Below are 15971 nucleotides of genomic sequence, written 5' to 3'. Positions count from 1 at the left end.
CTGCCTGCCCTGCCCCTGCAGCCTCTGTGCCCCCTGCTCCCCACTCACCCTGCAGCCCCCGCCCCTGCAGCCTCTGCACTCCCCGCCTCTGCAGCCTCTGCACCCCCCACCTGCCCTGCCCCTGCAGCCTCTATGCCCCTGCCTGCCTGCTCCCCCCTCCTCCGCTCACCCAGCAGAGGGAGAGCTGCGGGCTCCACGTGGACTCAAACACTGCAACGCTGCTGAGCGGGGGAGGAGGAGGGACTCTGGCTGCTAGAGGCCCCAGTGGCTGCGAGCGGCTTTCAATAAGGCACAGCCATCCAATCAGCCGCGCCGCACTCTGCATGAGGGGAAGGGGGAAATCCCGGACATTTCTACTTGGTTAGAAATCCCCCCCGGATGGCCATTTAAAGCTGAAGAAGCCGGACATGTCCGGGGAAACCCAGACGGATGGTAACCCTATCCTGGACTCTCTCTTTATTCTTGTTTTACTTTCATTCACATTTTCCTTCTTGCTTCTTCTAATTCCCTCTGGTTAAACCCGCCCTGTCCCTGCCTCTCCCAGTGCTGCCAACATCAGGAGTTTAAAAAGAATCATTAGACTGACCCAATGATCATTTTTTAAAGGTTATATAGTGGGGTTTTGGTCAATCTGCACCCATCTCCCCTTCCCACCCATGTGTGACAATTACAGGGTTACCAGCTGTCCTGTAGTTACAGAGGAAGGTGACTTGGGCCCCTGCAGCAGGAGTTCTGGGTGGGAGAACCTAGTGAGATCTAATCCCACAGATTGGTACAAAATGCTCCCTGCTGCTGCTGCTTCTCCCCAACACTGTAAACCCTGATTGATTCATGCTGTGTCCCTGCCACCCCCACCTCTGCCTGTCCCCAGCCCGGCTGTTAGTTCTGCCCCTGCCCAGCCCCCATGTCTGCCCCTCAGGGCCCCTCTGCCCTTCCTGCAGCTCCAGGGGTTCTTCCCCCTCCCCCTCCCATCCCTGGGGCTGCAGGGAAGGGGAGGGGCTTCCACAGGTCATAGAGATGAGGAGCCAGGGGCTGGGTAGACAGGAGTCCTCCAAGGTCATAGAGACTGGGGTGTGTGAGGCTAGAAAGGCTGATTTCCAGATCCCTAATGGGATATTCCTGCACACCCCACTCTCAGGGACACACTCTGAGTGGGGATCCCCACCACACCCCAAACCAGGGTCGGATTCTCTCCCCAGGGATGGAGCCCAGTGGGAAAGTGAAGACTGGGGCCTCATCACCAGCATCGATAAATGTCACCTGCCCCCGGTCACAGTCCAGACAAACCCGGATCCTGCTGGGGACCTGGCTCTGGGGCAGGGGGGTCACAGGGGAGGTAAGAGCCTGGAACTGACCCCCCCACCACCCAACAGCCCAAATCCCCCCCTCAGGGCTACGTCTGATCCCTGCCTTCCTGCTCACAGACTCTCTGGCCACCCCCACAGACCAGTGTTGTCCATCCCCCACCTCCACCTCCCAGCAATGTCTCCCCGAGGTGAATCCCTCACAGCCCAGCACACAGGGCTCAGTGTCAAATCTCTCAGGGGTGTTGAGCAATTGCTGCCGTGTGTGTCCCCGTCTCACACCTTTCCCATCCTCAGACAGGATGAGGTTGGGATGAGCTGTGTCTGGATCCAGAGTCACACTCACTGGGGAGAGAGAATCAGAGCATTAGGGACAGAAATTGGCCCAGGGAGAGGCTGAGATAGGGCTGGCCATACCAAGAGGTGAACTGATGTGGCCGCCTCAGGTGCCAGACTGTGTGGGGCTGCCACTAGGACCCAGAGTGTAGAAAATCGTGTCTGCTGCTGGTGCATATGTATTCTTTCTGCTCTAGATGCACAGAGATGGTGGAGTGCAGTGCTGGAGGAAGGAGGGCACAAGAGACATAACAGGCAGGCAGGAGAAAAGGTGAGAGGAAATAACAGAAAGCAGCAAGAGCTGCAGGGAGAGAGAGGAGGAGCCTCTTATGTATCTCTCTAGCACCCCCAGGAGCCTGGACTGATTAACACCAGCTTCTCAGGGAGCTTCCTGTTTACTGCTGCTTCCCTGAACCCACTTGAGGAGAACAGGCAGTCAACTGAAGTAATAGCAGTCAATTAGGCCCTTAAGATGCTGATATCTTCCCTCACTCAGGCCCTGCTACCAGCCTGTTTATTTGTCCCCTTCAACTGAGTGTTGAGAACCACCATAGCTGGCACAGAACAGCAGTCATGAATGAAAGAAGAAAACGTCCCTCTGGGGCAGCATTCAGAAAAAGCAAGCAAGCAAAGAAAGCTTTTCTATGTAAGCAGGAAGGAGCTCTCCTGAGATACCTAGACACAAATGTTCACGATGAGTCTTCTGGCCCCAGTGAGGATGTGAGTGGTGTTGCAAACTCTTCCAGTGTAATGTTTCAGCCACATTGGGTTCTACAGGAACAAAGGACTGGAAAAATCTGGCTAGAAATCTGGCATGCCATGAGAAAGCAGCAAATCACCAGAGAGCATTCCATAGGTGAACAGAGCTTGAGATGAGACTAAGGTTAAAGGCCACCACAGATGATCAGCATTAAGAGAAGATTGCATCAGAGTCTCTTTACTGGCAAAATGTTCTGAAAAGGCTCATTGACATTGTGAGAATGCTTGCTGTTACAATTCACCGACACTACCCAAAACCTATCACTGTGTGGTACTTCAGATCAGCTGTATGTGTCAAACAATGGAAACTTCCTTAAAATTGTGGAGCTGATGGCTGAGTTTGATGCTGTACTCCAGGAGCATCTAAGAAAAGTCACCACCCAAGAAATGTACACACACCACTACCTTGGAAAAACAATTCAAAATTAGATCATACAGTTACTGGCAATAAAAATCAAACAGAATATTGTGGCAGATCTGAAGTCAGCAAGATATTACTCTGTTATTCTGGACTGCGCACCTGACATCAGCCATACGGAACAAATGACTTCAATGGTGGGTTTTGTAACAACAACAGAACCTAGAGAAAATGTCCCTGCAATGGTGACTGTCAGAGAGCATTTTCTAGAGTTCATTGACATTGATGATACTACTGGAGCTGGAATGACAAATGTGCTTCTTAAAAACTGGAAGATACAGGAATTGTGATAGCTGACATGAGAGGTCAAGGCTACCATAATGGTGCCAACATGAGAGGAAAGAACAGAGGAGTGAAGACACAGATCCAAGAGTTAAACACTCAAGGTTTTTTTGTCCCATGCAGTTCTCATTGATTGAACTTGGTGGTCAGTGATGCAGCATCAGCTTCTAGTGAGGCTGCTGAATTTTTTATTGTAATTCAAAGCATCTATGTATTCTTCTCTGCATCAACTCATCGATGGCAAATTTTGAAGAAACATCTGGGAAAATCCTCTCTGACAGTGAAACCACTGAGTGCCACATGATGGGAAAGTCGAGTGGAGGTGATAAAGCCTATCAAACACCAAATTGGGAAGATAGATGATGCCATAGTTGCCATTATGGAGGATAATGCTATGACAGGAACTGTTCATGGGAGAACCGTGGCAGAGGGAAATGGAATCACCAGAAACATACATAACTTCAAATTTCTGTGTGGCTTATTTTTGTGGCATAACATACTGTTTGAAATAAATGTTGTAAGCAGGAGACTCCAAGGTGTTGACCTTGATATATCTGGCGTAATGGAACAACTGGACAAGCAAAGTCATACCTACAGTTTTACCGGTCAGATGAGGGATTTCAAAACGTTCTGAAGAGTGCACAGAAGTTGGCAGAGGAACTTCACACTGAAGCTATTTTCCCACCCATTCAAGAATACAAGAGTCACCGAAAAAGAAGACATTTTGATGACGAGACACGGGATAATCCCATAAGAGACCCCAAACAACAATTCAAAGTTGAATTCTTTTACCAGGTGCTAGATTGTGCAATACAGTCAGTTGAAGAACATTTCATGCAGCTCAAGGAACACAGCAGTATATTTGGGATGGTGTATGATATTCCAAAACTCCTCACTACACCTGAAGAAGACCTACACCAGCAATGCAGGGCACTAGAGACAATGCTGACATGATAACATGCATGATATTGATGCAAGTGATTTAGATGATGAACTGAAAGCCCTTTCAAGATACATTTCAGCAGGATCAACTCCAAAGGCTGTTCTGGAATATATGTGCACAAATAAGATGACCACCCTCTTTCCAAATGCTTTTGTTGCTTTGTGCATACTTCTAACACTTTTTGTAACAGTTGCCAGTGGAGGACGCAGCTTCTCCAAGCTGAAGTTAATAAAAACATATTTACTTTCTACAGGAGAGGCTGGTCGGCCTTGCAACCGTTTCAATAGAGTATGAGCTCGCCCAGACTGTGGCCCTTCAGCAGGAAGCAGTTCAAATCTTTGCAACCAAGATGGCACGGAAAGCACCACTTTGATTATTCAAACAGATAAAAATGCCAGTGTCTACTGTGCAGACAAGAAAAGTTACATTTGCTGTTCAGGTGTTTGAAAGTTAAGTGTTACTTACAATTTTTGAACAAGGCATTTAATGTTGTTAGTTCTTCTTTATTGGGGTAGGTAGCAGAGCAGTACCATGAGAGGAGTAGAACAGGAAGAAGGCAGAATTGAGACCTTTCAAAGTTTTGGCCCAAGCGAGGGGGCATGGGGCATCATTTGAGCTCCCCGCCTCAGGTGCCAAAATGTTGTGGGTCGGCCCTGATCTAAAGAACCAAGGAAGGCAGACGCCTGCTGGAAGAAATGCACTCGCTCCAGGCTGGATGTCCGGGCATAGACGTTGACAAGATGCGATGTCAGCCCTTTCACTCGAGCCCGGAGGTGCAGCAAGTGACCTGGCATGACCTCGGTAATCCCCAGCACCTAGGGCTGTAGGTGTGGGGAGAACAGGGTCACCACCCTGGCCTGACAAGCTGAGAGGTGGCTAAAGTAGACTCTGTCCCCCCAATGCACCTGGCCATAGGCTGGGACCATTTCTCACACACCCCAGCAGCCCCGTTCTGGCTGGGACAGGCCTGGATCCCAGGGAGCTGCCTCTGTCCTGGGTACCTGAGACTGAGCAGGGACGTCACTGCAGTTCCTCAGTCTGTGTAATGGGACTCACTTCATTAGTTTTTCATTTGCTTGCTGAGGCTTCAGCTCCCTGGTCCCTCTGCTGGGGCTGCTCCATTCCCAGCATCAGAGACACAGCAAGGAAGGTTTTGATGAGGAGGGAGCAGAGGAGGCAGGTACCAACTTTGAACTGCAGAATGCAGCCTCCACTCCCTGGCCAGAGCAGGAAGAGCCGATTAAGAAAAGAGAGTAGGGAATGGCATTGGGTGGGGCAGCCTCCACTCCCAGGCCAGGGAACAGAGAGGAAGGTGCAGCACTGGGGAAGAGCTGCTTAAGAGCAGAGAGTAGGAGGTGGCATTGGGTGGGGTAGCCCCATCCCAAGCCTAGAGAGAAGGGAGAAGCTGACAGTCTCACAGGGAGAGCGTCTCCCCAGTCCAGGAAGGAGTGAGCAGCTCCAATAGGAGAGCCCAGCCCTGCCCAGAGGAAAGGCCGGATGTTAGAGAAGCGCGATGGGGGAGAGCCCCTGCACCGGGGTAAATCAGAGGGATCTGTCAGCCCTCAGGGCAGAGAGCTCTGTTCACATAGTGCTCAGGGAGAGTTTTTCTGTTCAGCAGCATGGGCATGAACTCAGCACTAAGGTTGGTGTCAGGAGTGTTTGTGTGACTTCACCGTGGGAGCTCCTCACTGTTCAGTGTGTTGTTTTTAGGGCTGTGTGTGTCATGGTCGGTGTCGGTTTGGTTGGTCACTTTAGCTACAGTCTCATGAAGATGTTTTCTGATAATTTAAAGACAATCTCCAGCTGCAAACTCACCCTGTCTGAATGCTCCTAGGGATCCTCCTCTTTTTGTCTCTAGTGCAGACGGCAAAGTGTCTGGAGGGGGGAAGGAGAAAGGAGAGGAGATTTCAGGCTTTCATATTTATAACAGTGTCCCCACTCTCAACTCATAGAACTGTCTTTTAATTATGACAGAGAAACACACCGAGAAACACTCAAATATTTAATATAAAAAGGTCAGTAACTGCCTCTTTCCTCTCTCATTCAGGCATCTCCCAGCAATGGAACCACCATCCAATGGAACATCATCCCAGGACACACAATCTGGAAGTGAGATTTACTTTTCCCCTCCTCATCCCCTCCCTCCCTTCAGACTCTGGTTGGTTTGTCTCTTTCACTTACTGCCTTTTGCCGTAACCTAGACCCAGAGCCTGCAAAGACTTTGGGATAAAAGTAACTTTACCCACTTGGGTCCCTTTGACACTAACGGGATATTGAGAGTTTCCTAAATCCTGGCTCTAATTGCGAGCTGTTGGGTCTGTTTACTCAGCATCTCTACAGAGAGCAGCACGACGGGGCCTTGTCCTCCATAGGCAGAAATAGAAATAATAATAATAATAATAAAATCATTTTATCCATGTGGAAATTGAGGCAGGGGAAGGTTGGCTCCATGGGCCAGATTCACCCCTGTACCGGTGAAAGGAGAGAGGGGAGGGGCCATTTGTGACTCTGCTGTTCAGTGGCTGCAGGGGCCGGTGCAGACCTTGGCACAGGCTGAGGAAGTTCTGAAGCCAGCCAGAGTTACAGCCTTATTACAATGGCCCCCGTGTGTCTTGCCCAGCGTGCAGAGCCCACAGCCCTCTGTCCCTCATCCACCGCCCTCATCACCCCCACCCCATTCCCAGCCCTCTCAGGAACACGCCTTGTGCCTGCAGCTGCTGGGGAGGAGGCACAAAAGGCTCCTGTGCTGGAGGGATCCCTCACCATGGTGGAGGGGTTTTCGCCTTCCCTGCAGCCCACGTGCCCAGACTAGCTGCCCTACGGGACCAGAGCCCAGTGATGGGCTGGGTCCAGCTCTAACAAATGGCCTTTAATTTAGGGTCTAGAGTTTGGGTGATGACTTTTAGGCACCTGGAGCCTCTCAGAGGTGTTGGGCACCTGCAGCTCTCACTGACTCCACCTGCAGCTGTGGAGGCCGCACAGCTCTGGAGCACCTGCCCTGCAGCTCTCTCGTTGGGAGAGAGAAATCCAGGTGCCCCCAATTAGGCCATTTTGGGGAATTTGCGACTGAACGTTATGACCTTTGGTAAATCATAAATTCATGTGAAAAGTCCTGATGCCTGGGCCCCTGCTCCATTTGTCTGCTTTTCACTAGTTATTAAGTAATGAGAATTGGTACAAGAGTCATTTCTTATACATAAGTTTGGACAGATCAAGATTGTGCATTTATACTGACTGACTTGGCTTTGGCCTGGTGAGCAGTTTGCTGGACATAAGGGAAATGTTGCCTTAAGTGACCTTGCTATTAAGCGATGTGTTCATAAGTTGCTATGTGGGACAAAGATGTTTTCACCACACAATGTGCTTAAAGACAACAGACACCCAAAATGTACAGCCCAGGAGCAGGTAGCAAAGTCCAAAATCCCATGCAGAGAACAGGGTAAAAGTGACCTATACATAATCAGGGACAATAAACCAATCAGAAAAGAGACCAAAAACATGAAAATAGCTTGTATAGCAAAAGCCCTGCCAATTAAAAAGTTCATGCATCTCTATTGTATGAGTTATATAAAATACGTAATATTTGTAATAGTCAAAGATGATTGAAATAACTAAAATATATAATTAGGATCTGTAAAGAGGAATCTGAACTTCACAGGAAATTCCCTGTGACGCATCTATGCCTCAGAAGAAGGTAACTGGCCACTACTTCTTTCAGTATGTCTGTCATTTCTTACTTTAATAGTAATTGCAATGGCAAGGCAGGCTTGTGGTACAAATAAAGGTTGGAATTAGTCAACTGGAGTGTCTTGGACCCCAAGTATGTGACATTCTCACCCAGCTACTAAATAGATCCATCATCTAATTATCAACCAATTGGCCAGACCCATTCTATTCCCACAGTCTCAGCAGCTCATCCCAATTTCCCATCCTAGATCCCTTCTCAGTACCTTTGAACTTCCTCAGAGTCTCCTTTAGAGCAACAGTTTTCTGGGAGAAATCACTGAGTCTTAATTCTAATTTAGGAGAAATCTCCTCTGGCTGCTGAAACTTCCCCTTCGCAGACCTAGAGAGAAACAATTCCACATACTTATATTTCATTTATTGACTCATTATAAATTCTTGCTAGTGAATTACTGTTCTAATGGGTCTGGAATTAGAATTCCTCTACTTCTCGCAGCTGCAGAGTAACGCTGTGGCAGTGAAACCTTCCCCCCAAAAGGTCCCATTATTATTCTTCAGCACTGGCCTGGAGAGTCTAGCTCTAGGGACAAAAGGGGAATTGAGCCTCTACAGCCAATTTACTCCTTGGCCTCCATGCTCTGAGGGACAGGAGCTTCCCAGTGAAGTGTACTAGAAATCTGTCCTTTAGGAACTAGACTGAGACACCAACTCCCCCCTTCCCAGCTCATTCCATACAGGTCTCCAAACAGCCCTCAGGTGGGGAAGAGTCTTGACCACTGCTGGCCTGAATGGTGACCAGTGCCCCAGCAGTGACAGGCCCATATTCCATCCCCACAATCCTGAGGCAGCCAGTTCCCCAGGGATGTGAAATCTCTAGGAAATATTTGAGGTCAGTCTTTTCCAATGAATGGAGAATTCCAGAGAACCTCAGATGAAGTTGATCAGAGAAATTTGTATATGACCTTCCCCACACATTTGGCTGTAGAGCCCTGGGGGGAAGCAGTGGTAACATCATCTCCAAGCTCTTTCCCAGCATTGCAAAATGTGAAGGGGAGTGAGAGAGAGCCACGTACCTGCTCATGGTGCTTCTGATGTCCTAGAGGAGAGAAATAGAGAGAGGGAATTTCAGTCCCCACTTGACACACTTAGAATTCCAGAAGAAGGGATTTAGCAAGTGTGGGGGAAAGAGGCTGTGTTCTGGCACCAGGACCATGCGTTTGCTGAGCTAATGTGGCTTTTCCATCTTTTACATCAAAGTGTCTGTAACATTTCAAAAATAATAATCATTCACATCTCTGCAATATACATTGAGTTACATGGTGATCTCTGACTGCTGGACTCCCGTGCCCATGTTTTAGGAGCAGTCTTGTCCCCATGTTGGGATCTGGAGTATTTCTAACTCAGTCTCACCTGCAACAATTCAGTCACTGGCTTCTGACACTTCCCCTCCAGCTCGCTGATCAGCTCACTGAGACGGGAAATTTCCTCAGATACTTTACTGACACTTTCATTCTGTATCTTCACTATCTTCTTGTCCAGCTTCTCCAGCTGGGCCAGCAGGAGTTGCTCTTGTTCCTTCAGGAACTGCCGCAGTTGCTGAAATTCAGACACAATCTTCTGCCTCTCGGTTTGTATATTTCTCTGTGAAGGACAATAGGGAAAGGGCTGGTCAGGGACATGGATGGAGCCTGGAGTCCTTTCATAGAGAGCTGAGTGTGTAGGAGGGAGAATTTTTTTCCAAATTGTAAGTCATCTGACTCTGAACAGTATCCTGTGGTTTCTAGAGAGAGAATTATCTCACACCTTTTCATTTGGCCCCAGAATCTCATAACGGGACGTTCCCATGTCTGACATGGTCTGGATAGCGCGTTATTGATGGTCTTGGAGTTGGAGATCCAAAGCACCAGGAGGTGAAAATAAGAAAATACTAAGGACTGTAAAACAACATATCTGGACAAAACCCTCAGGTATAAAAGGTGAATGACAGGAATGGAGAGATTGTCAGAGCACAACAGGACTGCAAGCCAGAAATGAGCAGAGGGATAATTGTTCAGTCAAGAAACCAAGACTTCACAGCCAGGGATACATGTCTCCATTTAAGCTGGAACTCAAAACAGTAAACAAAGATTGCACAAGAGGGTTCCTCAAGATATAACTGAACATCCCCCAAACTCTGAGCTAACAGACGATGAAAACTGTGAAACCGAGGCGTGAATGTGTAACAGCGGGGGTTTGTTTTAGTGCACTGGATTTTCTAATTCAAAATTCTGTTATTTCATTAATGTAATTTTTTTCCTATGAAGTGAGTGTAATTAAGCTAACAGTAGTCAATATACAATAGATAAGAATAATAGTTACAGTAGTTTATGGAAGTGAGTTTCAACCTGTGGTCTGTACAGACAATAGATTTCCAAAGAGGTCTCTGCACCCCCAATTCAAATTTATCAAATGCAAAAAGGTTGAAACCCACTGGTTTATGGTGTAGGCCTAAGTAGTAATTCCTGCTAAAACAACTAATTTTGATTTATTTGTGATTATTCCCCACTTAACGGATTTCTGCTTTACCTGCCCCAACTGACTGAGATAAAACATAATTGGAACTCTAGATTGCCCCTGCCTCTCGTTATTGCTCTGATTCAGAACATCCCTTCATCCGACTCGTTACAAATGCAGGTTAATAACGACGGGCACCTACCAGATATTCCTGGCTTCTCTTCTCTCTGATGACTTTAAATCCCAGGAGCTTTTCTCTCTCTTCCCTCAGCATCTTCAAATGGGACTGAATCTTTTCCTGAAGAAACAGAAACTGATTTGAGTGATGGTATTTTTATTGTTAGGAGTGAGTGTGTGGGTGGGAGCTTTCCCAACACAAACAAACGCTCTACTGATGAACATCACTCCCCCTCACTCCAACGTGTAAGCCTTAGGATGTTCGTGGAGGGCCACACTTCTCCACCTGCATGATCCTTGGGAGGATCATCAGTGGCTGGGAAACCTACTTAGGCCTGAAATCGCTCATTCCTCTCCAATGGAGCTCACTGAATGGCTGTCTGGGGCTAAAGGAAACTCTAATGCTGGGGGAAGATGAGTTACCCAAGGTTCTGGTCATAAAAATAACACAACAGCTGGTGATTTCCTACCTTGAATTCTTCAGCAGCTTCCTCTGCAGGAATGATGGTGTGATCTCTGTGCTGCTTGGATCTGTCACACACCAAGCAGATGGGAATTTTGTCCTCTTTGCAGAAGAGTTTTAGAGGCTCCTTGTGTTTCTCACAGAGTCTCTCTGGTTCTGGTTCCCTCGCTGACTGCAACCTGAGTTCTCTGGCTGCTTCCACAACATTCCTGAGCTGCCTGTTCAGCCTGAGGTTCCTCTGGGGAAAGGTCTCTCTGCACTGAGGGCAGGAGATGTGTGTAGCAAATCCCTCCCAGCACTGGGTGATGCAGGCTTGGCAGAAATTATGATCACAGTCTAGAGACACCGGATCTTTAAAATAGTCCAGACAGATGGAACAGGTCAGTTCATCCTGGAGAGTTTTTGCTGGATTCGCAGTAGCCATGGCTTCTATTGCAGGAAAGAGACAAGAGAGGAGTTTAGTTTCACTTCCTTCTTCTCAGAAATGGTCTGACTGAACTTTGGATCATTATGTAAGCAGAGTCAGGATGAGTTCTACCCTGACATCTGGTGGTGAATTGTGGTGAGTTGCGGAAAAGAACTTCAGGGGCTGATCTTGTTTGCATAGGCACACCCATCCTGCCTAGCATGAGTCCACAGCAGCCCAAAATGGTCACTCTGGCTGCTGTGGGATCCCCAGTTTCTCTGTTATTGGGGCAGGAAGAATAAAGTGTTGTTACTCTGATTATGTGAATCAAGAACAATGAAACTGTTTTATGACAGAGGGACTTGCCATCAACTAAGTAGCACTCGCTAGACAAGGGACATGGATTTCAGTGCCTAGTGAATAGAGAGAGAGAGAGGGAGGGAGGAAGGAGGAGGTGGTGGTATTTGTACTTGACAGCATGGAGCTCTTTGAGGGCTTGAAACATTAATTGCACATTCTCCTGTCTTCACTCTTGAATATCAGAGCTAATTTTGATTCTATTAAGAGTTTAGTTACAGGTTGCTGAGCTGAATTCACTTTGGGCCAATAGTGCACCAGCATTGGGGCTCCCCTACTATAAGCTGAAATCACTAAAGAGCTAAATATCAGGGGGTAGCCGTGTTAGTCTGTATCTACAAAAACAACAAGGAGTCTGGTGGCACCTTAAAGACTAACAGATTTATTTGGGCATAAGCTTTCGTGAGTAAAAACCTCACTTCTTCGGATGCATAGAGTGAAAGTTACAGATGCAGGCATTATATACTGACACATGGAGAGCAGGGAGTTACTTCGCAAGTGGAGAACCAGTGTTGACAGGGCCAATTCAATCAGGGTGGATGTAGATCACTGAGTGCTATGTTAACCAGTGGGGGAACCTGAAGATATATAGTGGAGTGGAGTAGTTTGTGGGACAACTGGAGTGGCTCATGGGACAGCTGGCTGAGCGGAGCAGAGCAGTTCATGGGACGGTTGGTGGAGCAGAGCAGCTCGTGGTGAAGGCTGCAGCAGAACCCCACGGAAAGGCGGGGCAGTCAGCCTCAGACCATGTAATGTGCCCCTTAACATTCTGTGTGCCCCCTTCTATCCCCCCCATTTCCACCCAGGTGGGGGGGGGGGTAAAACTCTGCAGATAAACTTTTGAACTCTGGGGCTGCATTGACCAAGGACAGAGACTTTTGGGTTCTTGGACTTTTGGGACTTTGGGTGATTTTTGGGTTGCTGGACTCAAAAACCAAAGGGAAAGGACACAGCCCAATTTGCTGGGGTGGGTCTTTTGCTCATGGTTTGTGTTAGGAATCCTGTTTGTGATGTTTCCCCAACATAATGCCGCATTATTTTCCTCCTTTATTAAAAATATTTTGCTACACTCAGACTCTGTGCTTGCGAGAGGGTAAGTATTGCCTCTTAGAGGCGCCCAGGGGGTGATATGTAATTGTCCTAGGTCACTGGGTGGGGGCTCAAGCTGGTTTTGCACTGTGTTATGGAAACAGAACCCCTAGATACTGAACCTGGCCCTTGTTGCTGCCAACTCAAAATGGCAGAAGGGTTACAATCAGGTCTTTCCTTTCTGGGTGTGGTCTCGTGATTTCTTTTTTGTGGACTGTAAAGAGCCTTTGAATGAAGTGTGATGAGTACAAATTGACACCAGCTCTTCCGAAACATCTGCAAGGCCCCAAACTTTGGACTAGTCACTTGGGTCAAAAAGGGGTAACAAGTGACTGGGGGTTTCACTGCCTGACATAAGGATCTGATGGAACAGCCTGGGAGGGATGGTGAGAATCACAGCTGCTGACTCCTACTGCCTGTTCCCTACCTGGCCTTTAGGCTCTTTAAGACCCATCTCTCTCTGGTGCTTGTGTAACCCACTGGTGTGTGTGTGTGGAGCTGTGACAGTTATAAAGGGTTGAATATTTAGCATAAGCTGGGGCAGCCTGTGCTTTTAGCTCTAGGGGTCCCTGGTTCAGAGCAGGGTGTGTCGGCCAAGAGAGCAGCTGTCACACCTGTTCTTAGCCTGGCGGCTCCTGCTTCTGTTTCCCTGCACAGTCTCCCCAGCTCTCAGGGACTCCTGGCTCTCTGCAGATGGCAGCGGGTGTGAGGGGAGCTGGCGCTGGGGCTCCTGCGCTGTACATGGGATGGGCTAACCAGATAACTGCAAGCCCCAAGGCTCTCAGGCCACTTGTCTAGTCTGGCTGCAGGAGGGGATCTGGGGCCAGACAGAGGGGGCCTGGGAGAGTCTGGGGAGCTGCCACTTGGGACCAGAAATGGAAATCCAGCTGTGGTGAGAAAAGAGAGCTTGCCAGGAAAGTAGCTGGTTACTCAGGCTGCCGTAAAGCTGGATACAATGTTGCAGTCATTTAATGCCTTACACTGGGGAATTTCTATGTTCTTGCAGCTGGATGGTGTGAGCTGAAATTATTTTCTTTAAGGGGAAGGCTGGCACTGCTCCCGTTTTGCTGGAGAATGCCTGGCTGGAGATCTGTACCATCAGTCACACACCTTCATACTGCTGCTGTTTCATGCCACTGGACACTGCAGCCAGGACTCTTTTGGGGCAGAGTGGATCTGAGATCAGAATCAATAGGGAATCTGGAAGTGGCCTTCTGGAACCAGAACAGGAGCTGCAGCTGCCATAAGAAGGGCACGCAGGGCAGAGATGCTGCTAGGGAAGCTCCTGGTTACTTCATGAGCAACTGGATATAACATTGTTAGAGATCATGACTCCTATTGTGATGAGATACATTGTTACCCTTGTGTAAGGCAAAATGGTTACATGGTTGTAAACTTGCTTTCAATCAGTCTTGTGGCTTCTTGGCAGCTGGATTCTGTCCACTCTAGTGGAGGATCTCGCTGATGCTGGGGTTTGTACTGATGAACGTATTGCTTGAGAATTGCAGTCACCAGTTAAATACATGTGACATGCAGTTATTTTTGACCAACCCAAGAGAAGTGGCCTCCAGGAGCTGTGAGGAGGAGGCCGGAGAGATGAATCCCTCAGCAGGGATGCTGTAAGCAACACAAAAGAAATAATTCTCCTGCTCTACTCTGCGCTGATTAGGCCTCAACTGGAGCATTGTGTCCAGTTCTGGGCACCACATTTCAGGAAGGATGTGGACAAATTGGAGAAAGTCCAGAGAAGAGCAACAAAAATGATGAAAGGTCTAGAAAACATGACCTATGAGGAAAGACTGAAAGAACTGGGTTTGTTTAGTCTGGAGAAGAGAAGACTGAGAGGGGACATGATAACAGTCTTCAAAAGTACCTGAAAGGTTGTTACAAGGAGGAAGGAGAAACGTTATTCTCTTTAAACTCTGATGACAGGACAAGAAGCAATGGGCTTAAAGTGCAGCAAGGGAGGTTAGGTTGGACATCAGGAAAAGCTTCCTAACTGTCATAGTGGTTAAGCACTGGAATAAATTGCCTAGGGAGGTTGTGGAATCTCAGTCATTGGATATCTTTAAGGGCAGGTTAGACAAACGCCTGTCAGGGATGGTCTAGATAATACCTAGCCAAGAATGCAGGGGATTGGACAGGATGACCTCTCAAGGTCCCTTCCAGTTCCATGATTCTATGTCTGGCCGCAGAATTCTTTTCTCCTGCAGAAAATACATTCTGCCCGAAAAGTCCTGCAGTTTCACCTTTCACCCACGAGAGATCACCGTGGCACCAGAACAGCTGAATCTATTTCCTTTGCTTGTGGGGGGCTTTTTCCTGGATGCTTCTCCTGGTTTCTGGATTAGGGAGAGGCTCTCCCTCCAGTGCTGCCACCTCCTGCTCCCTTTGCCTTGGGTTGGGAAGGGTCTTCCTGGGCTGGGGAGAGACTACCTCCCATTCTACATCTTCCACCATTCTCTGTGGCCAGGATAGAGCAGCTGGTGACTTTAACCCCCAACCTACTGTGTCTAGCCCCTCCCGCACTCTCTCCCCATGAGACCCCCTGCCTGCTTGTCACGGCTGTGGCGGTGGGGGGGGGGGAGGCTGAGGAGCAGCAATCCCGTTGGCCCCCGGCAACCCCATGCAGAGCGAGGTGGCTGCGCGGCGGGAAGGCAAACACCTCCTGAGCCGTCCAGGGCACCATGATACTGTGTTGCATTGTTTGCATCTTTAGTTGTGATGATGCCTCAGTGCAGGACACTATTGTATGTCCTGGGGCACAGTCATTATGTGACACCATCACAATGCACTACATTAACATGCAGCTCTTTAATGGCCCATGCTCATGGGACACAGGACATTTACAACAGTAGAATCATAAGACTGGAAGGGACCTCAGGAGGTCTTCTAGTCCAGTCCCCTGCACTCGTGACAGGACTAAGTATTATCTAAACCATCCCTGACAGGTGTTTGTCTAACCTTTATTAAAAATCTCCAGTGACTGTGATTCCACAACCTCCCTAGGCGATTTATTCCAGTGCTTAACCACCCTGACAGTTAGGAAGTTTTTCCTAATATCCAACCTAAACATCACTTGCTGCAATTTAAGCCCATTGCTTCTTGTCCTATCCTCAGAGGTTAAGAAGAACAATTTTTCTTTCTCCTCCTTGTAACAACCTTTTATGTACTTGAAAAATGTTATCATGTGCCCTCTCAGTCTTCTCTTTTCCAGACGAAACAAACCCAATTTTTTTAATCTTCCCTCATAGGTCATG

General features: G+C 48.2%; 1 protein-coding gene across 1 annotated transcript; it reads right to left on the bottom strand.

Moving 5' to 3' along the window:
* Nucleotides 1-476: 476 nt before the first annotated feature.
* Nucleotides 477-11321, bottom strand: LOC112059368 (zinc finger protein RFP-like). The gene is made up of 7 exons (XM_065579590.1): nucleotides 10867-11321; nucleotides 10422-10517; nucleotides 9137-9367; nucleotides 8800-8822; nucleotides 7993-8108; nucleotides 5858-5917; nucleotides 477-1649 (listed from the first exon to the last, which is right to left on the bottom strand). Exons 1-7 carry the CDS (start codon nucleotides 11281-11283, stop codon nucleotides 1135-1137), a joined length of 1458 nt encoding a protein of 485 aa, XP_065435662.1. The 5' UTR covers nucleotides 11284-11321; the 3' UTR covers nucleotides 477-1134.
* Nucleotides 11322-15971: the final 4650 nt, after the last annotated feature.

Source organism: Chrysemys picta, unplaced genomic scaffold, assembly GCF_011386835.1.
Source record: "Chrysemys picta bellii isolate R12L10 unplaced genomic scaffold, ASM1138683v2 scaf480, whole genome shotgun sequence".
Lineage (NCBI taxonomy): Eukaryota > Metazoa > Chordata > Testudines > Emydidae > Chrysemys > Chrysemys picta.
This window is presented reverse-complemented; position numbering and strand designations above follow the sequence as displayed.